Source organism: Pseudoliparis swirei, chromosome 4, assembly GCF_029220125.1.
Source record: "Pseudoliparis swirei isolate HS2019 ecotype Mariana Trench chromosome 4, NWPU_hadal_v1, whole genome shotgun sequence".
In the NCBI taxonomy this organism is placed as follows: Eukaryota; Metazoa; Chordata; class Actinopteri; order Perciformes; family Liparidae; genus Pseudoliparis; species Pseudoliparis swirei.
Window position 1 is genome coordinate 29,641,507 of NC_079391.1, and position 26,912 is coordinate 29,668,418.

Sequence of the window (26,912 nt, forward strand, 5' to 3'; positions counted from 1 at the left end):
AACATTGGAGTTGTGTGCTTTGAATGCAATTGTGAATTACAATGAACAGAGTTCACTCAATTTCCAGCGGCCATGTGCGTCTGTTGGTTTTTAGTGCCTCCCACAAAATGGTATTCATATTTTTTTCATTTTCTTCTCCATTTTACAGGAAGGAGAGTTTAGATAATAGACATTGAAATGAGTCGCACAGCAACAATCAAATGGGTTTCGAGGCAGTTGTGAGGGGAAATGAGAGCCGCAGCGTGAGACTGCGACGCTCGGCTTTTCAATCAGACTCGCTTCGTATCTCACCTGTTCAAGTATAATTGTACTGCACAAACACACATAACACACACACACTCACATGTAACACACACAGAATGTGAGATTACACAGTGAAGTCTACATCTCTACTTCTCTCTCACACACACAAATCACTTGCCAGGATCATTGTGCACGTCCTCGGTGGGGAAGCCCATCAACTTTCACAGCAGGTAGCAGAGCAATGAAACACACACACACACACACACACACACACTGCGGAAACATTTACTAGAGAGGTAGAAGGTTAGTCCAACATGGAGGCCACACTGATGCGAAGCACATGTGGCGGGCTCTTGATACATATGCACAATGCACAAAGAAATAATGCATTGTATTTCATTTATCACCCACAAAATACAATAAATATTTGTCCTTATGTAAGTAATCAATTGGGGAAGTTTCCTGGTGATATCTATTAGTTACCCCTGCTGTTTTCTCAACCACACCAAAATGTTCCAGTTTCCTTCCTATCTATATTCTGAAGAACATTTCATTCAGATTTCCTCCGATAGCAGACACCGGATGGACACTTTGCTTCCCTGAGAGATAAATACTCACAACAGACTTGTATCTCTCTCACGTGATGTTCAGTTTCTTCTGAGGGTAACACATTCAGATAGTGGCTTTGTATCCCCCTGAAGCATAGAATGTGAAATGTGCCGCCTTCCTGAAAACCGTAGATGCAGCCAACCTCCTCGCCCAGCTCGTCAAACTACGAGGCTCCACCACGGTCGGAAACACAAGGTTAACATTGTGAATACAAAATATAAAAAATACACTTAATTAGTCTCATGCTGTCCCATGTCAAAGTGTCGTTGAGCCACTGAACCTCAAGTTGCTGTTCCTACATGGGTTAAACGTATAGAGCTCGGTCAGATGTGATGTACTTGCATCCACTAAAATACATATTATGTATTATTATGTATGTGTTATATGTATGTTCAGTTTAACCGCTTTCTTCTAGCGGTGTCGAATTCAGAGAGTGACTTTCAATCAGATTCAGTTTATTTTGTATAGCCCAGAATCACAAATTACAAATTTGGACCACGATCCATGTCTATTCCAGAGAGGAGGGGCATCAGAAGGGCCATGGCAGGAGGCAGGGCCAATGAGGTGGGAGGCAGGAAGCATGGCAAAGGAGGCGAGAGGCCGAACCCATGAGGCTGGACGCACAAGGAAAGAGGCGGGGCCAATGAGGCAGGAAGCACGGCCAAGGAGGCGGGGCCAAGGAGGCGAGAGGCCGAGCCCATGAGGCAGGAAGCACAAGGAAAGAGGCGGGGCCAATGAGGCAGGAAGCACGGCAAAGGAGGCGGGGCCAATGAGGCGGGAGGCCGAGCCCATGAGGCAGGAAGCACAAGGAAAGAGGCGGGGCCAATGAGGCAGGAAGCACGGCCAAGGAGGCGGGGCCAAGGAGGCGAGAGACCGAGCCCATGAGGCAGGACGCACAAGGAAAGAGGCGGGGCCAATGAGGCAGGAAGCACGGCCAAGGAGGCGGGGCCAAGGAGGCGAGAGGCCGAGCCCATGAGGCAAGAAGCACAAGGAAAGAGGCGCGGCCAATGAGGCAGGAAGCACGGCAAAGGAGGCGGGGCCAATGAGGCGGGAGGCCGAGCCCATGAGGCAGGAAGCATGGCAAAGGAGGCGGGGACATGGAGGCGAGAGGCCGGGCCAATGATGCAGGAAGCGTGGCAAAGGAGGCGGGGCCAATGAGGCGGGAGGCCGAGCCTATGAGGCAGGAAGCATGGCAAAGGAGGCGGGGCCAATGAGGCGGGAGGCCGAGCCCATGAGGCAGGAAGCATGGCAAAGGAGGCGGGGACATGGAGGCGAGAGGCCGGGCCAATGATGCAGGAAGCGTGGCAAAGGAGGCGGGGCCAATGAGGCGGGAGGCCGAGCCTATGAGGCAGGAAGCATGGCAAAGGAGGCGGGGCCAATGAGGCGGGAGGCCGAGCCTATGAGGCAGGAAGCATGGCAAAGGAGGCGGGGACAAGGAGGTGCGGCCAATGAGGCGGGAGGTCAGGCTTTGTATCCAGCAGTAGCTATAAATGGACGTGTCGTGTTAATTGGAACTACTTTTCTGAGGAAATGTTGCTTCTGTGCACCATTTTTTCCTGAAAAGACGACTGATGTCTGTATCAGATGTCGAGGGTGGTGCGAGTGTTAACGACAAAAAAACCATTGCCTCTCACAGTGGTGTATAGTAACGAAGTAGAAGTACTTCGTTACTTTACTTAAGTAGTTTTTCCGGGTATCTGTACTTTATTTTACTACTTATATTTCTATTTACTTTTACTTTTACTTCACTACATTTTGCAATGAAAACTTGTACTTTTACTCCGATACATTTCCCCTGAAACAGTATCGTTACTCGTTACTACGGAAAAAAATAATCATGAGAAACATCGGGGACTGTGGTGGAACACACCGCAGCGCACCTGAACGCAGCACGAACACCAGGTTGGGGATCAGTGGTCCTTGCCGCGTGTTTTCTCTTCCCAGTGATGCCCAGGATGCGAGCGAGCGAGCGGCTACAGATACGACTCATTTCATGTGGAAGCAGCAATGGAAGCTACTCGAACAACCACGGGGACCAAGATCAACGTCCGTGGCCATATTTGGGCGAACTCTTTTCTTTTGTCGGAGTGAAAGTTTCTTCCTACCGGAGATATGGCCTTCAACAACTCACCAACCTCAGGAAACACATTGAGGTAAATTAAGATTAATCCCATGAGCCGCAACGTTAATGTTTAGTCATCATAAACCTGTTAAGATATCTAGCAGTGGATTGTAGTCAATTATATCTTTGGCAGGAGAGGGGGAAGACAGGTGTCTGATTGTCCTACGCATGTTGTATGTTAGGCTAACGTTCGCTAGCTATCGTCAATTAAAGAGACAATTATCGTGAGTGGAGCAGACGGATCTCTAGCGAGTTAATGAGCTGAAGAAGTGTTGACAGTTGAGAATTTGTTGCTTTGAGTCGTCTTAGCTATAATATAATGCTAATCATTACAGCATTATTATAGTTATTTGTATTAATATTATAAGAGTGACGGTCCAGTAATGCCGACGATATTGATTTGGGACTGTTGTTGTGTTTAACTACAGAGATACAAGTACATATTCACAAATCAACTCTGGATGCACGGACAGTGCATTAAACTAAATGTATAAACCTCAAATTAAAACAAACTATTTTGGACAAAACTGTTGGTTGGGGTCATGACATGTTAGGAAGTGTTATTAATTCTATCATGACTATAATACTCTCACTTTATTTCAGGAATGGACTACATCAAGCAGCACATGGAAGAACCCTCCCTGCAGCTAGGTGATGCCACCAGGTCCAGTTCATTTGATGAAGAGGACTTCTTCTTCGTCATCTCAAGCGCATGACAGCAGCAAACAGCTGGATGGAGACGTGGATCACATTGACTTGCTGAAATGCTTCCCAACTGTGTGCTGCTGTCTGTGAAGCTAGACACACTCTACCTGCACCACCAGGGCCTGTGAAGCTAGACACACTCTACCTGCACCAGGGCCTGTGAAGCTAGACACACTCTACCTGCACCAGGGCCTGTGAAGCTAGACACACTCTACCTGCACCAGGGCCTGTGAAGCTAGACACACTCTACCTGCACCATCAGGGTCTGTGAAGCTAGACACACTCTACCTGCACCAGGGCCTGTGAAGCTAGACACACTCTACCTGCACCATCAGGGCCTGTGAAGCTAGACACACTCTACCTGCATCAGGGCCTGTGAAGCTAGACACACTCTACCTGCACCAGGGCCTGTGAAGGTAGACACACTCTACCTGCACCGTCAGGGCCTGTGAAGCTAGACACACTCTACCTGCACCATCAGGGCCTGTGAAGCTAGACACACTCTACCTGCACCATGTGAACGTCTCTTCAGCATCGCAGCACTCGTCTTCAGCCCCAGAAGAGCGACACTGAAATCTGTCCATTTTGAAAATCAACTTCTTTTGAAGATGAACAATACATTTTTCACTTTAAAGTGATGATTCTGGTTGTTACTTTTGGTGCTGCTTTTTTCTGTGTTAATCGTGTTTTTATATTTTAGTAATTTCATAGTATTCATATATTGCTAAGTTCATCCGAGCTCATACTCCTTGTTCATGGCGGCCACAGCACCCAAACAAATAAACTTCATAATTCTCAAAATTCTGACCCTTTGTTTTTTTTATTAACAGCATTTACTTTTACTTTTACTTTCAATACTTAAGTACATTTAATATCAGAAAATTACTTTTGATACTTAAGTACAAAAAAAATCAGATACTTTAATACTTTTACTCAAGTAGTATTCTCATAGGTGACTTTTACTTTTACTTGAGTAATTTTCCAGTCAAGTATCTTTACTTTTACTCAAGTATGACTTTTGGGTACTTTATACACCACTGGCCTCTCAATGAGACTGTGGATGAATGTTGTAGTAGATAAAATCACCTTTTTTTCACCACAGTGCACTAAACTTACTTGCCTCAGTTTCATTGTTCCCTTCTTTGTGTGACACGTACGTGTGCACCGTAGATAAGCTTCAGGCATTCTCACACTGAAATGTTTTAAAAAGCAGTCTCCATAGCATGCTCGTTACTTCCCTGCAACATTTCCCTTTTGTTGGACGTGAAAATTACAGTTATTTGTCGGTGGATCCGTGAGCGTTGATTTCTAAGTGTGCGTAACTGTAAAGGAAAGTATCGAGTTTCTCATACATAGGAAGAATAGTGAAAGAGGAACCATGGGAGAGTGATTTCTGACACAGCGCTCCTCTCGTAATACATCCACGCTCTAGACGAGACCGCGGTCTTTAGCGATCTGAAGGCCGCGTTACATTCATCTCTGGGGAAAAACAGTACAAAGTAAGAGACGCACAGTGCATGCCTTCACTCTGATTTGACGTTGTTTCAGGGTTTCTTCATATTGTATTTTGCCTTTTCTCTTCCTAGTGTCTCCTCAGTCTCTGCTCTCTTGTTGGGTTCATTGTCTTTTATCCAACGCCTTTGAGTTCGACCTTTAATGTCTGACCGGCTGACCTGCTTTGATCCTGTCGTTTTCCTCCCTTCCTCCTTCACTTCCTCCCTGGCCGACTATCAGAAACAAGCGAAATTGTGAACCAAGCACACACACACACACACACACACGCTCGTGTAATAAAAAACTGAATAAGCTGTATCGTTACAAGGAAAAAAATATTGTGCACAATGAATGACTGTTGACATAAAGCTGTATGAATATTCTGGAAATGTTTCAATTCAGTTCAGGCAAGAATTTGTTTAGCATCATCTCCCCAGTTAGGTTGGATGTGTGGACACTACAATATGAGTTTTACAAGTTCCTCTAAATTAGGTATGTAGCTGTGTCCCAATTCCATAGAACTCACTAAAATAGAAGTAAGACAGCAATAAAAGTCACAGTGCAGTGTAATAAATTAGTATATACTCATTTAATGAAAGGCGGCGGCAAACAGAAAAGTCTGCAGTCTAGATTTAAAAGGAGTTTTCTGGGAGTTTGTTCCAGATATATATAGAGTGCATAAAAAACTGGACGTGCATGTTCACATTTCACTCTGGTGACAGACAGCGGACCTGAGAGTTCTGGATGGTTCGTAATGTCGCAGAAGATCAGAAACATATTCAGTGTTTTATCAAACCAGCAGAAGATTTTTTTTAATACATTATGTGACCTCAGAACTGGAGTGATGGGATCCACTTCCTGTCGTTTTCTCATTCAGCTGCAGCTGTTACAGCGGTGGAGCCTACGGAGGATAAATGCTGATCAAAATCTGCTGAGATACTTGATATATTCTTGAGGCGATAGTAGTAGGCTGACGTTGTCGAGATATGAGAATCGCTGTGTTTTTGTTATCTTAGAATTAGCCCTTCACATCTGCCCTTCGTTTCTACAGTAGTACGGAGAAACCAAACACTGGCTCTAGAGAGAGCCTTTTTGCTTCTTCTTCTTTTTTAACGCTACATGAAGGCAACTGTAGGTTCTCTCTGGCAAAACTCGGTTGCAATCTAACCACTAGAGTTCACTACATCCGACACACTGCTACTGTAATCAACAACTCTATATTACCGTCAAAGGAATAAAAAATGAAGCTAAATGTGTTTTGTTTTTATCTTATTTTTTAAAATCTAATACTTTTTTGTTTTGCTTTGAAAAATTGCCCGCAATTTTTTCCTAATAGTTTGTATTTATTTTTTGCATTGCACTTTTGGAAACCAGTGTCCATCCAAAAAAAACAAAGATATCAAAGTCAATTTAGTCCGCAACTCTTAAAACCATGTGTGTGGTATGGCAATGGGAAAAGGCAATTTACAGTGCATACGTATAGCTTCTCGGCACCCCTGCGATCAGTGGATTAATTGCGGCTGTGGGTGTTTCAGGTCGTCACCTGAAACGAGCGAGAGCCACTTCGCCGGAGGACCGAGTGCAGAACGCCGATGTCCTCTTCTGAACTTCAGCTAATCAATTAACGGGATTTAATACACAGGCACCACACGTGGACACCCGCATGGCTCAGTGTTCTCCCAATTTATACTGTATCGACCGTTCCACACACATGCAGAGAGGGAGAGAGAGAGAGAGAAAGAGAGAGAGGAAGAAGAAATCTGAAGGATTCTTGAATGATTGTGGGTAGTAAATCTGGATCTCGAGGCAAAAATGAAATGATTGTTTTATTTTTTTACAGTCACACATTGCTGCGGTTTAGAGGGTCTGTAAAGAAAGAGAGACTGACTCAGAGAGTCCTCTCTCCTGTGAGCCTTCGCCTACCCTTTGGCATAGAAAGTGAGCCTGCATATTACTCAGTCTATCACAACACAGCCGGAGAATGGGAGGAGAATTAATACACTTGGCTTTCATGCCAGCGTGCTCTCTCTCTCTCTCTCTCTCCGCCTTTTTTACTCTCCTGCTCTGGCTCTCTTCTCTTCAAGCGCCACTGGGCAAAAGCACTTTGTGTGCTAATAAAATTAACTTGTGCATTGCTTTAATTTGAGTGTGTTTTTCTTCTTCGTCTTCTTCAGCCGATAACAACCACGCTTTAAAAAGGAAAAGGAAAAAAAAAAAAAAAAAAAAGAAGAAGCATAAAAATCCTTGAATCTTGAGATTGTTTAAAATGTTCTGTTCATTTGTAAACGCACGGCTGCGTGGTGCCGGCGGCAGCTCGGTCTTCAGAGTGTTGCCAAGGCTCAGGGGGAAACATTTATGTCTGTGTGCATCTCAATGACACAAAAAAATTATATATATACATATATGTATATATATATAAATAATCTGTATCCAGCCTGCCATTCCCTCAGCATCCATCTATCTGCCTCCCATAAATCTGAATGACATTAACATTTTTTTTTTTTTTAAGTCCCGTGTGTGGATGGGCCTCTCAGACAGACAGGCCCCTCCATTTTATTTATCCACATGGCGAGCAGGGTAGACAGGCACCACCACAGACAGGCATAAATCTGTGCAGTTTAGAGCCGTTGAACCTCCTCAGCCAGCAGGTTAAGTGAATATCACCCTATGCCTCCTGAAAAAAGCTCACACTCCTATTTCCCATTCCTATTAAATATGTGTTTCATTTCTGCCTCTTTTTTTTTACCCTCTTTTATCGAAAGGTCATAAAATATATAGTGTTTTTTTTCTTTTTTTTCTTTTTTTAAACGCTCTCTGCATAACATTTACATTCTCTATTGTATAAATGTGATCGCCGCGACACGGGGGCTGAATAAAACATTCATGGCAAAAGCCATTTCTTCTGTGACATTTGGTCTCCTATCTATCATCAGTTTTCTATATGCAGCCGGGAGAACAAACGCCGGTCAAATGTTTAAATGTGGCCTCTCCACATAAAATTCAAATGCCCGCTTTCACATTAACACCTGCCGGCTAGTAGATGGAAAATGCATTTTGTGTGTGTGTGTGTGTGCAGATAAGAGAAAAAGTCAAATGGAAATGACTCGCAGGGCTGTTGTGGCAGTGGGGAGCGCGCTGATGGGCCCGGGAAATTGAAGCATGTCAGTACAATTAGAAAAAAGCCATCTCTGCTTTCAATTGGCATACATGTAAATGTGGCAGGGCCGCTCAGACGAGTCCATTATGGACCGTCCCACGCAGCCTTTTCTCATCAGAAATCCCATCAGTATATTAAAAAGGTATAGCCTTGGCACTGACAAATTAATTATTTTTGACTGACCCCCCCTGACTGATTTGAATGGTTGCTGAACTCGGTGATGGGCAGCAATTCAATATTATCATTCATCTTCAGCAGATAAAAAGTGAAAATGATTTATTGGAATAAAATGATCTTTTCAAAATGTTTGATATGAACAATGATAATGTTTGAAAACTATTTTATTAAACTTTATATGTTGAGAATGGGGCCTAGATGTTCGGCCACAGAGTCTTCTGAACAAAGCGCCAGTGTTATTATTTTATTCCAGTTATATTCTATGTAGTAAGTTTAACTCTAAAAACTCTATCTGGCATTATTTGAGGAGGTTTTGTGCATAATAGTCGACCCTTATGGTGAGATATTTCACTTTGTGACACCTCACAAGGGGTCAATTAAGTCATTGTGATTCATAATTTGGGAAACATGTCTCAAAATGTGTGCCAATCCATCTTGTAGATTTTGAGATATTTCCCTGGATAAGTGAAGATGGAGGCACTGAAATGAAAAGTCAGCGATTCGGCAAATTTTTCACGATTCATCATCTAAGAAATTTCACAGCGGTTCATCCAAAACGATGTCAAGACATTTAACTAAACCCAAAAATGTCAATGGAGCTCGAGAGAAAGGAATCAATACGTCCTGTCCGCTTCATCCTCTGGGGACGATGACTTTCTGTACAACAGGTCATGAGATCCATCAGGTTGCCGTTAAGATATTCCAGTGTGAGAACCCACCGACAGACTGACATTACATCATCATCGTGGATACAAGTCAAGGCTGACTTTTATTAAATGCAACCTCAATAGTACAGTGTGGTTTCCACAACAAGTCTCAAGTCAATAAGGTCAAAAGGTCGGACGACTAGCTAACAAGTAACCCTTTTAGCTCAGTCTAACAAGTTCCTTTGTGCTTTGAAGACAGCAAACCTCTTTTTGAATTGAACCGCTGTTGTTATTCGGGTTTGATTTATTTATTCAGCAAAAATGTATTACATTTCAACACATGTGAGACACAATCTTTCTCCCAGACTTCCTGTATACTTTAGTGAATTGACAATCAAGGAGTTAACCCCTTATAGGCTGTTTTTACACCCAAGTTGCAGCTTTTCTTTCCCCAGTTTGGAAACTGTGCTGCCCCATTTCAGGTTGCGTGAAGGACTCCCACAGGTACTCATTAGTATTGTTTACTTGTGAACTCAAAGGGGCCGTGTTGTCTTCTTATCATAGATTTTTACAACATCTTCTACACTCTGGCAACGTTTTCCCACATGACTGATCTTATGAAGAAATATCTCAGATCAACAATTGCACGGAATGAATGTATAGCGTTTTCAGTATGGAAACCTGTCTAGTTAGTTCAAGTTCGAATAAAGAGTAAGTCTGTGGCGCTCAGATGCCTTGATTATTTCAATAAGTCCAATTGAAAAAAAATGCATCTGTTGTATCCGGATCCCGTCATTAGTGTCCATCATGACCAAGACAATCGATTAGTTTCAGCATGCGTGCTGGTTTATAAACGGGGGCAGTGTATGTCGAGTTCAAGGTGCAGCAGCCGCAATATTAAATACTGCATATGATTTCATGGGAGAAGATCAATAACCTTCTTATTATGCCATGTCATGAAGCCTCACAGCCTGAAGTAAACATACCATGATACAACCTTTCTTACGGCCAAGAGAAGACACGCAAATATGAAAGACGTTGAGTTCAAAGAGTCAATTTAGGATGTTCAAGGTCTTGTTTGGGGTTTGAAACCTGATTTTGAGAACTTAAAATTAAAATGTACCTATTTTTTATACAAAGAGAAGGTGCAAATAAGAGTTGTTGAAGATGTTTTAACTGATTTGTCATCACTTTTTTAAAATTATGACACTGGTTTGTACATTGTGACTTCAATAGTCAATTGCAATCAAATCACTTAATAATGCTTTATAGATTCGTTATAAGCCACAAACAAGAAAGCCTTTAATTACCAGGTTGTAGAAGAAAAAAATACTCATTCTATTGTAGCAAATGTTTATTAATCAACCCTTATTATGCTTTTATAATGCCAAAACACGTCTATGTTATTAATTAAGTAAACTATTAATTAATCGAATGAGAAAATACTTTACAAGTGGATAATACATAATCATTATGGCGTTATTAACCAATTTATATTTTGGGCATGACCTTCAAAAAAATATTTCTTAGCCATTTATAAAACCAGAAAACATTCGAATAAGGTATCACCTTTTAAATTGTAGCAATTAGCATATTTTTAAATATTTTTATATGTAATTATGGAAATATGTGTAATGTGTAATTAAGGATTTTCGCCTAATTTAGTCACAAGCCTCTGCTGCCTGTTAAGCGCAACTTAGTAGCAATATCATTTCCGACAGCAAGTGAATGCAGCATGGAGGAAGCGCGGGACTGCGCGACTGCTGCCCGACTTCCCTCCCCTTCCTCCCCTCTCGCGCCTCGGTGCGCGCGAGCCCGCCGGCTAGGGCGCGCGCACAGGAGGTGGCGGGGGGTTGTGCTCGCTCCTGCTCTCTCTCTGCTCTCTGACCCCAGTGGCAGCTCCGACTCACTACACCCCGGCCCCCCTCCGTCACACCGTGGCTGCTCTCTCTCTCTCGCGCGCACTCTCTCTCTCTCTCTCTCTCTCTCTCTCTGTTGTCTGTCAGTGTCTCTCGCCCTCCTCCCCGGCTCTATCTCTCCCCCTTCGCTTTCTTGTCTGGTTTCTTTCCACAGGAGCCAGCCGAGGTCCCGCCGGGTCGAAGGTTCTGCCCTATCCGCCCAGACTGCCGCAACCCCCGGACGGCCGCGTACGACCCTACCCGCTCTCCTGCCGCATGGACCCGCGTCTCTCCACTACCGCCGCTGCTGCCGCCGCGTAGAGGGCGACCCCGACCCGACACTCTTTCTCCGGCCAGCTAAAAAAAAAAACGCCAAAAAAAAAATACTCCACGACGAAGGTACAGCAACCTTTCCGCTTTGCATTGAGTACCGGAGCAGGAGGGAGGGGGGAGAGAGAGAGAGAGAGGTAGACGGGGAGAGAGAAAAAAGAGAAATTCCTGACACAAAGCCGTTGGTTAAAAGGTGGCTTGTCTTTTACGAGGACGAGCAGGAGGTTAGCGCCGCGGTGCCGTGACACTGACAACCTTTGGGTGTTTTTATTATTCCAGGAGCAGAGTTCAGCATTGCACGGACCTCTTTTTCTTTTTGTGTACATTTCTGCAAACAGCAAGGGAGCGCATAGCTCACCTCGTGTGTGTGTGTGTGTGTGTGCGTGCGCGCGCGTGTGTGTATTTATATATAAATATATGTACACATGCATGGTATCAGTAAGGGTCAATTGATTCGCCTTTTACCCTCTCTGCTTTCTTCCCGTGAAGTTAGCTATTTGGCGTGTAGTAGCTGGAGGGGGGTGGGGGGTGTATTCAAAGGGACAGGACTTACAACGTGTGTGTGTGTGTGCACCGCTGTTAAAGAAAAGCAAATCAGGGCGAAGGTACAACCTGCATAATGCATGTATTTTTTTAATTTTAAAATCTAGTGCCAGTGCAGGTTTAGCAAGCTAAGCTACAGAGCTAGTAGCTGCTACTGTAGCCACAAGATAGACACACGCATTCATACATGCAAGCACGGCGAGGAGTCGTGGAGCATGCTGCACACACATCGGCCTGCACTTGCACGCACACACACACACACACAAACATAAAAAAGAGCACATTTTCCGAGCAGCGGGAGTACTTAACGGTTTTAGGTTTAGTCTTGAGAGAAGTGATTGCTGAGGAGCAGGAAGTGTGTACAAAGGATCTGACAGGGTAGCTTTTAATTGAAGTGATTAAAAACATTTTTTTTAAAGGACGAGGAAGATCTCCCAAATTGTTCTTCTACTTGCAGCAGCAAGGATCAAATGGGAGTTGGAATAATGTTATTACAATAAGACTTTTTAATCTCTTTTTTTTGACGCTATCTGCAAGAATTGAGTTTACCCTACTTTTTGTTTTCTAGGCTGGCATGAATCTTTCTGACTTAAATGCATAGCACATATAGGACGTAACATCCAGCTGACCCAGAAAGCATAAATCAATGCTTCTGTGAAAATAGGACAGTTTCTTAAAGATATTCCACAGCTGGAGTTTTTTTTTCTTTTCTCGCCACAGGATTTAATCATCAAATGAACTGGAGCTGCTGGTTACCCTCCAAAAAAGACAAGTTGAATATATATTTTTTTGCTTCTTTCATCTTCAAATGCTCGTGGCTGCATCAGGAGGTCTGGTATAAAAAGCCCACAGTGGCCACTTCACTATCAGTCAGGGAGGTCAGGCAGGAGGGAAGCTCAGGGGTTTGCAAGGAGACGCACACAAGAGAAGCCCGGTGAGTGAGCTCTGACGATGCAAAAACAAAACAACACACTTGTTGTGCATTGTTTTTGCAGCTTTTACCTCCAGAATTTAAATATATATTTCCCCTAGTTTTAATCTTTGGTGTATGGTCTTTACAAAGCTATCAGAGCTGTTCAGATTGCAGATTTATTGTCCCTGCGTTTTTTCAGAATTGAGCATGGAATAAGAAAAGTTGGTCTTATTTGTGCATGTTTTTGGAGTTTGTTATCAAATCTGTTGTGTCTGGGTCGTCGTGCACTGTGGGGGAAAACCATCCTCATTTTACTGGAGGCATATTTGAACATTTGCTTGGTTTAATTTCAATAGGCTAATGCCGTAGAGGCCATGCCTGCAGTCATCTTTTCATATTTGATTATATTAGTTTGCATTAAAACCAGCTGTGTTATGAGCAGAAGCGCAGCAATTAAAAACGTGTCTTCCAGATTGTTAATTGTCTCCCTCAACGGTCCAGTGTTTCTTTTTTTTAAAGAATGTCTATTCCCTTAACAAAATGCCATATTGTTTGAAAAGGTAGAACACGTCTGCTTATTGTATTTATTTTGCCTCCGTGCGTTTCTTTTCTTCTAATGAGAAATGGTTTTTTTCCCCAAATCAAATTGTGACAGGAAAAAAATTGAAATGATTGGAAAACAATCCGCTCTTTACTTCATGTGTGCTCAGTCAATTCAGCTCCTCAAGCCACCTGTTTGTTTGTTAGTTTTTTTGTTGGTGCATTTAGTTTTCGTGACATCAAACACGTGTTTATTTATTCACAGAGGTTTTCTACTGTATTCTTATGTGAAAGACTTTTCTACCAGTGTATTCAGAAGTGTGTGTGTGCGTGCCTTGTGGTCCCGTTTGAAGCAGCTGTGTGTGTGTGTCTCTCCTGTCGGTGCAGACTGCAGCGCGTCGTGGTCGAGTCGGTTGTCCGAGTCGCCGCTGGGAGACTTCCTGGGCTTCTTGACCGGCTCTGAAGGATGACCGCCACACGGCTCGCTGCTGAATCCCGGTGAACGAACGGCGTCTCATGTCCACACGGCGGAAGGATGGCTCATGGCAAAGTGACCATCGCGGTGGACGAGTACAGCTCCAACCCCACGCAGGCCTTCACACACTACAACATCAACCAGAGCCGCTTCCAACCTCCACATGTCCACATGTAAGTGTCTACACACACACACTGTGGATCACCTGCCATGGGAACGTAAATCAGAATGAATCATGTTCTACTTTTCAATCTGCCTGTTTACAATCTTTAATGGAAAAATGTAACTTTTAATCAGGACTTTTTGTCTTTAAAAAAAAAAATTCATTCAATTTCCAATTTTATTTTTTGTTTGGTTTTAGGCTGGTCTTCTTTGACGTGTTAAACACATTTTTAGAAGAAGTAATAATTCCAACTGCAGAAATGTAGATCTTCTTGAGATGCGGCGGGAAGCCAATCGGGTGGCTGTTTGATGCAGAGTCTTTGTTTATACTCTCATTTAATTGGCCAAAGCTCACAGCGTACGGTGGCCATGGAGGACAAACTTTGAGAACAGACGGAGACTGAGAAAAAAAAAAACTTTCTTAAACTGTGCAACTTTTAAAGAGCATTAGATATCCCCGGTCCCCAGGAGAGTGGCGGGTGGACACAGAAGTTACTTTTTTTTTTTAAACACACAACACTGAGAACTAAACGCTTTCTGTGGTTCACTCCGATCCAAGTAAACACTTTTTTTCCCTCCGTGTTCTGCGCTGCATGTTGTCATTGCGGTGCATGAGCGCTTTGTCCGCATTAGGGCGCTCTTTTTATTTTATTTATCAGACAGGTTGCTTGGCGTGGCTCTTGTCCGATGTGGTTATGCTCTGCCTCTCGTTAGTGGGTCAGAGTGCTGTGACCCCCGTCGGCCCCTCGACCACACACACACACACACACACACACAGCTGCATGCTTTGTGTCGTCTCCCAGTTACAGTAGATTTAAGCCTTAAAAACGAGATTCGTGAGTGATTCTTGGTTGTGGTTTCATGCACGGTGCGCTCGAGATATTGTGTCGTGTGTTCACTGGAAGCTGCAGCGCTGACAGGAAGTGATTGAAGGATGGAGCGGCCTATCTGATGTTTTCACAGTGGATTTGTGGGTCGTTTCATTTTTATTTTGCTCGTTTATTGAACTTTATTCTTTGTTGGGTAACTTTGGAGTGATTTGGCTGTTTTTTTTCCACGCACGATTGTTTTCGGAGGGGGGAGAAAAGCCGACGCACAATCCTGTTGCGCTTTCTCTTTTTCTATATTGTAACTGATCAAATAATGATCGATGAAATTAGCTTTTAACGTGAAGCATGTTGGTGGTGATTGTTTCACACGTAAAATGTAGGAAGTCGCACACAGAACATACTGTGAGAAAATAGAGACTGTCTTTGTTATAGTCAGATTTGACTGTTGTGTAAATATGTAAAAACAACACCACCAGGTTCTGACGTGTAATACTATTGTTGAGGGTAAAAACACAACGCTTATTTTCACTCGTGTCCTTAAAGGACGTTGTTGTTTTTTTAATCCTGGTGGCATCTTGATCAAGTAGCATGCCTTCAACCGGCTCACGAAAACTCTTTTTACATGCAAAGCATTTCAGGAATTCACGTATCATGCGTTTCTTATTAAAAAATGGGAGTCATGGCAGTTTTCTGTTGTGGTCCTGATAATATTTATATTATATAAGTGTACTGAAGTCGAGTATCACGTGCCACGGTGAAGCTATGTTTGAGACTGAGACCATGTGACCACAAATACCGTTTTTACTAATTATCTTGTGAAATAATTTCCTCTATTGGCAAAATAATTTGCCGTATACATATTTTCCGATATAATTTATTTTGATGAGTTTACTTCTTAATTTAATTAATTTGCATTGATCACGTTCTGCAGATGTCTGTTTGAACATAGAAAAATAGTTGATAAAATAATACAAAAATACTTTTTATTTCCTTACGAGACGGCGTTGAGGCACACGTGTTCATAAACGTCCGATAGTGCAGGTTGGCCTCCCATGTTCATTACTGAACGTTTGTTTTATTCACCGTCAGAGACGTTAATATCGGAATACACCGGTGGCGACTCGTCGTTTTAAAAACGCGATAACCAATCTCATCACTTGCTCCCTGGTTCACGATAAACCACGTCGACGTAATGCCGTTTAAAATGAAACAAATCCACAAAGTGCAGTGCTTGTAAAACGCCTCCATGAAGACACCGGTGAGACGGTGAGAGCTTGAGGCGGGATGAAATCTGACGCCGGCCACAGATTGTCACGGGAGGTTAAAAAAAACTACTGTTAAAGAAGCATTTCTCTGGCACAAGTTTAAAACTATTTTGCGTGTCTTTGGAGATCCTGAAACACTTTTCCTGATATCTGAAGCAGTTTGTGAATACATCACTTAACCCCCATATCCGCTAAATCTGAAAGGAATAATGTTGGTTCAGCTTCTGCATCTCTTGTTGCATAATCGGGACGATCTCTGATCAGACTTGCATTATTAAAGATTTCATTTAAATTGGAGTTCTCGTGTTCATCGACATTAAAGGTGGTCAGATAAGCGACGCAGTAAAGTCCTCCCTCCACTCGGTCTGCTCTTCATCCTGGCCCGGTCGCTCGGGTCATCGTGTTACGGCGAGCTGGACGTTGAAGCGGCGTCTGCGTCCAGTTAAACCGATGGCTGCCGGTGGGGTTGACACTCGGCACACGAGTTTCTGTTCCGTGACACGGGGAGACGAAGAGTCGTGCAGCGGTGTCAAATCTCCGAAAAGCAAACCAGCCGCTCTCCCCCTCGCGTCGGGGCGCGCCGACATCTGGCAAATAAGTTTATTTTTTTTGATTTGTTTACCTGAAACGCTCAAATTCCCACAATTCTGTCTGAATAATCCTGTTTATGTAAACAGGATTATTTTGGGGGGCAGAAGGTCAAAATGAGCGGCGCAACCGGCTGAACGAGAGTGTGACCTTCCTCCCGCCGGCGTTGGCAGAGTTCACATCGCTGTGCCATTGTGTTGTTTTGGGATTCCTCGGTGGGGCGAGCCGCGGTGCCAGCGCGGCGAGCGTCGGGGGGGGGGGTGGGGGGGGGGGGGTCAGCCAGCAGTTTGTGTTGCGTCCGGTCCATTTTCATGGTTGACAAAGACGACGGTAAATCGGGCCAAATGCTTCAATAGGAATCAAGGTCAACACACACGGCAGACAGAATGCATTCTAGTCTGTGTGATGAGGCTGTCTCTGGTTTTTTGGATTTCATTTTTCATTTCCTTTCAAAAAGGAAAGTAATAAATAATACAAACGATGTTTTCGCGGCTCTAAAACTCTGATTTGCCCCTGCAAGGTTGCATTTTTGTCGAAATTTCACGGCTTATTTTTGGATTTGTTATTTCTGATTGACGGATTGTGCTGAGAGGTCTCAGCCTTTTTATTCTGCAGCGTTGCACCGTTTGACCGTTGAAAAAAAACCCTTCTTTTGTAAGAAAATGGAGAAACAAGCCAAATGGAGGGAAATCCTTAAAACGCTTACGCTTTTTTATCAGCCGACCGGACACGGCATAGTTCTATTAGAAACGACGTCAAGCAGGAACAGATTGTGGACGATACTGTGAAAGAAACGTCTGTGTATTAAGCGCAGTCGGGCGGCAGAAAACGAGACCGTCCAGCTCCTGCATCCCTCCGAAGCACCGCGATGAAAACCGACGCGGTCGCGGTGTGTTTAAAGGAGCAGGAGAGCGGTTTGAATTCCTGGAACTCGGAAGGAATAATCAAAACGCCGATCTAACTAATCGGTATAATCAGTATTGTTTTTGTTTTCTTTGTGTTCATATCGTGCAGCCCTGCTGTTTCTTCCCGTTTTTTCGGAGGTGAAGCCTCAGCCGGAAGGGGATGTGTTGAGGCCGTGGGGCCTCTCGGCTGATATGTGTTTGGATAAATACGTTGGGCTGTTTCCTGGCTGCCACAGAGCTCGCACTGTTTTACTCGGCCATTCTTAAACTCAGACTGGGAACCCCGAGATCACACACACACACACACACACACACACACACTCCTATAAGCCCATCCCCCCGCTATGTCTAAGTGCTTATAGAATAAGCGCTCTGTCCTGGGAAAGTAAAGGCTTGTTTAGATTCGGGAGATAATGATCCGACTCGCTTAGGAGATCTCGCTCGCCGCAACCACGGTATTTGGACATCAATAAAGTTGTTGCTTCTCTTTACAGCGAAGATAGAGAGAGACATACAAGCTCGAGCAAGGGGAGGGGGGGGGTCCGCCATTTGAAATGCAATCCCTGCTCTAATGTCTCCCCCCCCCCCCTCCAGAGTCAGAATATTTAGATTTCCGTGATGGAGTACAGCGGCACCTTTTGTGTGGTGTGGAAAACTTGCTCTCTGAACCGCGTATGAAAACACGCATGGAGAGCATGCACACACTCAGACTGACACACACACACAGACACACACAGACACACACATGCTCAGGAACGTGACCCTGAAGTCAAAGTGGGCTTTCTGCGGAGCACGGGACGTCTCCCTCTGTAAGCGACAGACCCGGGTCCGGCCCCGTTAGGGTTTGGTTTATTTTTCTTCGCCGTCGTATGTTTTCTTTTTTCCCTCTCTTCCTCTTCATCGTCTGGTGAAATGAAACGCTCAGCAACTTGAAACATATGCTTCGAGTTGGGACACTAATGGCCTCAAATCCAATTTGGGCAGGATCTGAGCCAGACTGCAGGACTCGGACGGACAAACGGACCGAGGAGGAACTGAAGGGACTCTGAACTGGAGATCTGGGGGTCCTTTTAAAACCACTTTGTGAGCCTTAAGATAGTCTGGAAAAGTCTTGAATTTAAAGAACCAAAGAAGTCTTGAAGCGTTGGCGGCAAATCACTGCTGACCTTTAAATACGCTCCACGTTGTATTTTTTTCGGGCCCATTTTTCTCAAAGCTTCGTAAAAATCCTTTCTCCTCGGAATGAAATTGTAATTTTCATTAATAATTACTCCTTCAGAATGCGGCCATCATGATTTCTCACAGCCCAATGTGACGTCTTCGAGTCGGCGACCTTATTAATCAATTATCAAAATGGGCGTCAATCGGTGGTCAATTGACTGAGTGCTGAGGCCAAAATCTTAAAGATAAAAGTTATTCTGCATTTTAGCCGTTGAGACAACTGAAAAAAACCTGCAGTTAAACAGAATTTAAAAAGGCGGGAAAACGACTCGGCCCCCACATAACAGTAAATTATTTGCACCACGATAGATCGTCATCACGGGATGACGATGATGTTGATGTTATTTGTGGTTTACACCATTAACGAGTATTACTTTTATTTAATTACAAAACTGTCGGAGGAGAAAGCGACTCCATCCGGAGCGGCAAGTGTCAGCGAAGAGAAGTTTTATTCTGATTACAAGTTTGGGATTTTCTTTTCAGTCATCGGTAAACCCTGAAGAGGAAGCACGGTGGGACCACTGAGGCCGCCGAAGAGGAAGCTACCCGCTCCGCCGAGTTGTTGTCCGCTCCTCGCTTGGAGCTTTTCCAAACAGCACTTAAGACATGACTCTGCTGAGTTAAGAGCTGTCGGAGCGTCTTTGAATCACTCGCGTGTCTCCCTTAGTTTCCCAGACTGCATTGCTTCTGCCACCGGCTTTGTTCTCGTGTTTCCAGGTTCTGAAGCGGTCTTCAGTTCGACCCGATCCGCCCTTGTAAAAGCTGCACAGATTGCGTTTTTTGATGAGGTGATCTACAGCGTCTGGTACCAACCATTCAGACATAAAGTGCACGTGTGGAAGGTCAAAGTGCACGTGTGGAAGGTTAAAGTGCACGTGTGAAAGGGTACCTTATGGCTAGTTCAATTAAGATTAAAAAATACGTCGTCTGCACAGGACTTATGCTAAATTCACATTTTCAAGGGGTACTGAAGGACACTATTTCAAGAAAGAATTCGCTGCATTGACCCAATATCTTTAAACATATGGATTAAATGTTTATGTACAACCTAAATGTTTCTGGAGGGAGACGAAACAAAAATACTTAAAGCTGTCGACTGCAGCGAGTATTTTCCGAGGCTCAAAAGAATTAGAATTAGTAAACCGGGGACGAGATGCTGCATCCTTTCCCCGGTTTTTAGGCTGCTATTTACACTCCATAAAACATAATTCACTCAAGACACCTGAACTCCAATAGGTTCATTTCTGGGGAATGGAAAGTCTCCTACCCCTCTCCCAAATGTTGGAAATCCACATTTAACAAACTCCTTCTCCTCCAGATGCCTTGTTATTTATTCCCGCCCCCTGAATAATTGAGACGCTCGTAAGTATGAATCATTTAATGGCGCCGCCGCCCGCATCCACACACGTGGATATTTATTCCGACTCACGCTGGTGAGGAAACGGCTCCGGAAGATCGCAGGCGTTCACTTTGACATCGTCCCGGTTTCTATGAACGAACTCCTCGAGGAGGTTCTTGGGAGCAGCGCCAGTTTAAAAAAAATATACACGTTTATCTTTTGCCATCTCAAAAGATGTGTAAGAGTGTGTGTGTTTTTGGAAAGGAGGGATGATGATGCTCAGGCTGTTAGACGGATGATAATTGAACATTTCCTCCTCTGCGTTGGTAATTTTGGCTTTTACTGGCTTCATCTGACGCGACACAAAATGGACCTCCAAAGGGAGGAAGGGACCCCGTGTGTTCTGGAGGTGGGACCCGGTTTACTTTAACAGCAGGGAGCGCTTTGAAGAGCAAAATACTCCTACTCTACATCCATGATGACATTACAACGGACAGTTATGACATGGAGAAGATAACGGCGTCTGACATCTTGGGAAAAATGGGTTACTTACATAACACAATTTATTTTCATAAATTGATGAATTCACACGAGAGAATAAATCACCACCTAGTTTATAAGTTGTTTTTTATTTATTTTTGTTCTGTTATACTTTTTTAATTTATCCTATGTTTTGCACTTGTTTCTATAGATATGTATCGATAAGATGGGCATCATCTGAGAATCTTCACATGTGGTATCAATTGTCTGAAAGACGTGTGTAAATATCGAATTGATGCATGCTTTCAATAAATAAATAAAAATTAGGAGGAAAATACTGGCAATTTCAACTATGGAGAAATGTGTGACTTTTCAAAACCCGCCGCGTTGTCTGATTTTTACTGTTGAACACATCAGAAGTGGCACAGTCTCTCTCTCTCTCTCTCCCTCCCTCCCTCCAGCGTTTATAGATCTTAGATGGAAACACAAACAAAGACGCACTAAATGTTCCTCCCTTTTCTAGTGGATGAGTGTTTGCTGGTGTTTCTCGTCCTTTTTTCCCCCCTCCCTAAACATTGTCATCAGAACTGTAAGTAGCAGAATTTGTCTCTGTTTTTAACAATCACAACTGAGCCCAAAGTGTTTTTGTGTATACTCTGTCTGCAGTGTTTTGTTCCAATAGTTATTTTCTTAGCTTGGTGGTGCGGCTCCAACCTGAAGCTGAGCTCCATCCAGTGTCTGCTCTGGTTTGTGGTCGTCTGGTAAAGAAAGTGTCTCCAGATGATGGGGATGCTCTTTCTTTTCCTGTGTTGCTCGTGGCTTTGTGTGTTGGTCCCACGGTTCTGATCGGTCACGAGTAATGGAAACACTTGTTCTTCCCGCCTCGTTCCAGACCTTTTTGAGTGTCTTCATAATTCAGAATCTGCTCCACCGACCTGCGAGAGATTATAGAGATAATAGCTTTAAAAATCATTTCCTTGATCGAAATAAGAAACGGAAAGGGGGTCGTTGAGATGTTTTGAAGTGGGGGTTGTACGAGGTACTCATCCTGTAATTATTCTGCCGCCGTGCTGGTGCTTCCGTCTGTTTCTCACGTGATTATCGCAACACAATGCAACTTTTTTAGGAATGGAAACTGCCCCTGTGGTCTGTAAATCTATGATTTATTAATCAAAAAGCCAGAGTTTCATGATTAATGGTGCAGCCTCCTTTAAAAAAAAAAAAAAAAACTTTTGTTCTATTTTCGGGCTTCAGGTCTCCCGAGAACAAAGAGCCGGTCCCATTTTGTGGCCTTTTTTATTTTATTTTCCTCTGCCTGCCGCTGCTCGCTGGCAGGAGCGGAGGGGCTTTTGTAACTGGAGAACCCTTGATTAAGTTCCCCCTCCACCCCCCTGACCTGCTGCTGGAGCCCGGCAGGACGGTGCTAATGGTGGAGTTGATGGTGTGGGGGGGGAGGAGTTGTTAAGTGACAGTTGACAGAGGACAGGTCTGCTGTTTTTGAGATTGAAGCTCTTTTGATGTCTTTTGGAGATTATTTTTTTCTTCAGTCTCTCAGCCCGCGGAGCCTGGCATCGCAGGGTACGGTCCGCCGGTGATGTCACGTCCCACTTGACATAAGAAATGAGGCGAAGCTGCATGAGCCTGCAACTTCTCAACGTGACAAGTCCTCCGTTCGTGCTTTTACCGGTCGTCGTCGTCATCACTCCGTTTCCCTCGCGATACTTTTCCCCCCGCGAGGCGTTCAGAAATCGGCGGTGGAGACGAGTTGTTTCGATCTGTCCTGCGAGTCAGTGAGAAGGGAAGCAGAGCGCGGCTTTATTTGTTGACGTTGTTGTCGTTCTCCTGCTTTAAGACGAGCAGCAACTTAATGGTTTTATAGGGAGGCGTTACACTCTCACTGAGTCATGTGTTCCTTTCTGTTTTATGATTTACATTTCCTTAATTTCTCCTGATCGTCGTGCTGTAACAGGTAACAGCTGAGTGGACATTTTTAGTTTAAGAAATAAAAACATGCTTTTTTTTTCTTTCAATCGACAAAAGAAACCTCAAATGTTGTTTAAACAAGAGATCTGCTTAAATAAAGTTCCAGTGAAGCCTTTTTTTACAATGTATACTATAAATTAAAAATATTCTAAATCTGAACATCAGTCGCCAGCTGAGATACCGACAAACGGACGTCGTTTTTTTTATAAATCCCAAAACAGTATTGAGGTTCTCACTCTGCTTTGGAGTCGTTAGCTTATGCAAAGATCCGGTTGAGTATCCTGGATGATGAAAAGAGCTCTGTAAAGCGCTTGAATGCTTCCTTTCTTCTTCTTCTTTGTTGTTGTTGTTATCTGTACTTATCTGCTGAGAGCTGTGTCTGTCCAAACTGCTCCACAAGCCTGCTTGTTGTTTTGGCCCCCAAGGGGCCACGTCGTACCCGTCTCCTCGCCGCCCTCCTTCCCATCGCCCCTGCGGCCCGGCGGACTGTCAGCAGCACAATTAAAGGCTGTGTCGTAATGAAAGGGGCATTAGCAGAAGCAATTTATTTCCCAGCGCAGCGCCGCAAGGTTTTTCCGCCGCTGATATTCCAATGCAGGCTTTGTGTGCCGTACTTGGTCATTATGTGTGTGTGTGGGGGGGGGGGGGGGGGGGCGCGCACCCTGCCTAAAGAAGGGGGGGAGGTATTAAGGCAAGAGGCCATCATTCAAATCAATTATCATTTGAATATTTGTGGATATTCCGAGAAATATATTCCCGTGATTTTCCATCATCGTGCGTCTACATTCTGTCCGTGCTTCTTCCTGTTGGCTTTGCTTGTTTCTCTCTCTCTCTCTCCCACCTTTTGCTTCTTTTTCTGCTCCCTTGAACATCTTCCACCCCCCCCCCACAAGCAGCGCCTCCCTCTCCGTTATTCCTGTGTTCATTTTGTTCCTCTGAAGTTTATTGAATTAGCGCAGACAGCTGAAATGCAGAAGATAAGAGAGGCGCTCTCTCTCTCTCTCTCTCTCTCTCTCTCTGCTCCTCTCAGAGAAATGGTATTTCACCGTGGATGAGTGAGCGGTGGGCTTGTGTGTGTGTGTGTGAGTCTGCGATAGGGGGGAAGGGAACTGATGCAGTGGTTATAGACAGAAGAAATGGAGAGCGTCGCGTTTTGATGTTTTCTCCTGAAAGAGCGATAAAGACGGCGTGAAGCTCGGTGGAGGAACGGCGGCTATTTGGTCTCCCGTTCAGCTGTGATTCATCCTTTTAAAAAAATATTTCCTATTACTGTTTTTGCGTAGCGGACCCACGGACATCAAATGTCTTTGTTGTGAAGTTGGACGAAGAGGAAGAGCCGAGGTCCATTTTCCGTCTGCTCTGAGGAGGAGGAATTGTCTTTGTTTCGACACACACGGCTGAGTTTAATAAGATCCATACGAGGTCAATAAAACTAACCTCAAATACTGATTTTGTTTAATGTCGTGCATCGTGGGAAACGCTGAGGTAAAAAGTGTCTTTTCACGGGAACATGGTTCAACCAGAAAAGAGTTCTCAGACAGCATTCCACCACACAATCTTCTCGAGAGCTTCTCCCCCTGATCCCGTTTAATTTTCGAAGTATTTTAAATTCAGGAGGCGAGTGGAAGTCGATGGAAATTCTGTTTGCTCGTGATTTTAAATCTTCGTGACCTGCAGCTCACCCCCAGTCAAACCTGTCCGCACTGCAGTTTCTATTTAGATTAAATCAACATCAAATGTGATCAGCTGACATTTCTTGCAGAAATGCACGATGGTATTTTTTTTTGAGGCACGGTTAATCGTGCATGCGTGTGGTGTGCGGGGATCCAGGACAGGGAGTGCATTCTATTGTGTTGCACACACTACAACAAACAACACCCCCGGCTGTGGAGTCGGGTTAATTGGAGCGTCGTCTTTGCGTTGGCCTTTGAACCAGCCGGTGTGTGAGTCCTGATCTGGTTTGTCTCGTATGAACAGGTCAGCTTTACTTGAGCACAAGTCCATTTTCACACTTCCCCTTGGAGGAGGAGGAGGAGGAGGAGGAGGAGGAGGAGGAGGAGGAGGAGGAGGAGGCGCGTCGGCCAGAACTCTACAGAATAATCAATCTGGCCTTATTATTCTGTGTTACTCTTCAAGTAAAAATGTTTTGATGGACTCGCATACTTCTTCGTTGGCGTATGACATCGTGCGTCAGCCGAGCGAGGCAACGACAAACACGCCCGCTTGTTTGGAGGTATTTCGCGCTCGCCACGGCAACAATGTTTCAAGGCGTGGCAACTTTCACTCAAGTTGTCGGTAAAACTATTCCTGTTTGCATTTCAGAGTAAACGAAGATGCAAAAAAAAGAACAAAAATATGATTGCTTCCTTCTGCATTTCACACGTCGGCCGTATATAGGTGAAGTTATCTCTTGCCGTGATGGATGGATGGGGGGGGAATTGAACTTATTCTAGAAAACGTCCGATAAGAGCTCGGACAGTGTTTTGGCCGCGCAGCAGACAAACCCCTCGGCCGGTTTCTTGGACGGCGTGCGGACTCCAGAGGAAGCGTTGCAATCAATCACGGTGATTATGTGGCGCGCTTAGAGAGCCGGACGACACGGAGCGCGACCTTCTTATCTGCCGCGAGTTAAGTGTCACGTTTGAAGAAGCACAGCTCGGCCTGAACTCTGACCCTGTTTGCTTGTGTGTGTGTTTTTTTCTTTTTCTTTAAAGGCCACAGAGCCAAGTGCGCTCGGTCCAATTGAATATCCTCCTCCAGACACCCGGGAGCACAGCTCCTTCCCTCCGTCTGGCTCTCCCACAGTGACTTGCACTGCGCTCGCCTCCTGGTCGCTTCTAAAATCAGACAATTTTAAAGCAATAATGGGGAGAGAATAAATCCAGTTTCTCCTCTTTAGTTGTTTCACATCTTCCTTTTATGGTTTTATCATCGGCACGCATGTTTAGGGCAAAACACTGCAAGCTAAGTCAGTCTTATTTTTGTATTGATATTAGAAATGTCAATTTGATGTGGATAAAAGAGCACTTTATATTTGAAAGCAAAAAACTTAGGCAAAAACTTTCATTTAAATTTTTTTTTGAAGCATTGGGAAAATGCTTTCATTCTCAAATGTGGAACATCTTCTGTCATCTGTGCATTTTGCAATTAAAAACACGACTGCAACTAACGATTATTTTAATAATCGATAAATCTGTCAATTAATCGATGAATCTGGTACAAAAAACAACATTAATTTCCAACCCTTTATTCAAAAATAGAACTGACGACGCTTTTCTCGAGTGAGTTTACTCTTTGCCCGACTATTTGTGGTTCGTTTGCATTTGAGGGGGCGGGGCTTATCTCTGTTGCTTTGCTCCGTGGAAACGGTTCTCATTTCCTCCATCCACCACGGAAGAATTGACCACTATTTCTACGTTATACTTGCTGTTGAAATCCCGCAAACATCGGAACAGCTAACGCCCTGGTGTCTGGGTTCATAACATTAATATATATATATATATTAGGGCTGTGAAACGATTAAAATTTTTAATCGGGTTAATCACAGGTTTTTGTGGATTAATCATGATTAATCACATATTACCGATATTCTCGGTATATTTTGTGAGAACATAGAGATTTATGACAAAAGACGGATATATACATTTATACATTCTTCTATACAATGGTGCTGCAACTCAGCAGTTATTTAGCAGTTTTCTTCCATATGGAACATGAATACATCTTCATCCTAAACAGAATGTTTAACCCTCCTGTTACCTTTCGGGTCCATTTGACCCCATTCAATGTTTAATGTCGGTGTTCTTTGGGGTCAATTTGACCCCAGGTTGTTTTTCACTGTGTCAAACATATAAGAAATATCAACTTTTTTATTTATTTAAAGGGCTATTTAGGTAGTCAACAAACAAACATAAAGTACCTCACACTTAAACTTGGGAAGCAATATTAATTCTAATAATTTTCTGAGGTTTTAATTGCTGGGGTCAAATTGACCCCGAGGGTAAAATATGTTAGTAAATGTAAAGGTAACAGGAGGGTTAAACAGAACATTTTCCTCTTGTTTGTCAACCATTAACTCCACCATGATACAATCTAAAGGCCTCTAGTCTTCCTCTAGCAGCTGCTGAGGCAAACTGACTGTGTGGGTTTTCTTCATGAACTGGGCCGTGATGAAAGGGACGGCGGGGACACCGCTGCAAAGCTGAAACCTCACCGGCCCGGACAGGTGGACAGATTGACAAGTGACTTTTTTTTTGCTCGGTCCCGATGCGCGCACGGAGCTCTGT

General features: G+C 44.0%; 1 protein-coding gene across 1 annotated transcript in view; it reads left to right on the top strand.

Moving 5' to 3' along the window:
- Positions 1-11,071: 11,071 nt before the first annotated feature.
- The window catches only part of mpped2a (metallophosphoesterase domain containing 2a), a 54,156-nt gene continuing 38,315 nt past the window's right edge, over positions 11,072-26,912 (top strand). Inside the window, exons 1-2 of the mRNA XM_056413526.1 lie at positions 11,072-11,451; positions 13,766-14,026. Coding sequence (XP_056269501.1) covers positions 13,914-14,026 — 113 coding nt within the window. The 5' untranslated portion in view covers positions 11,072-11,451; positions 13,766-13,913. The remainder of the gene's footprint in view (positions 11,452-13,765; positions 14,027-26,912) is intronic.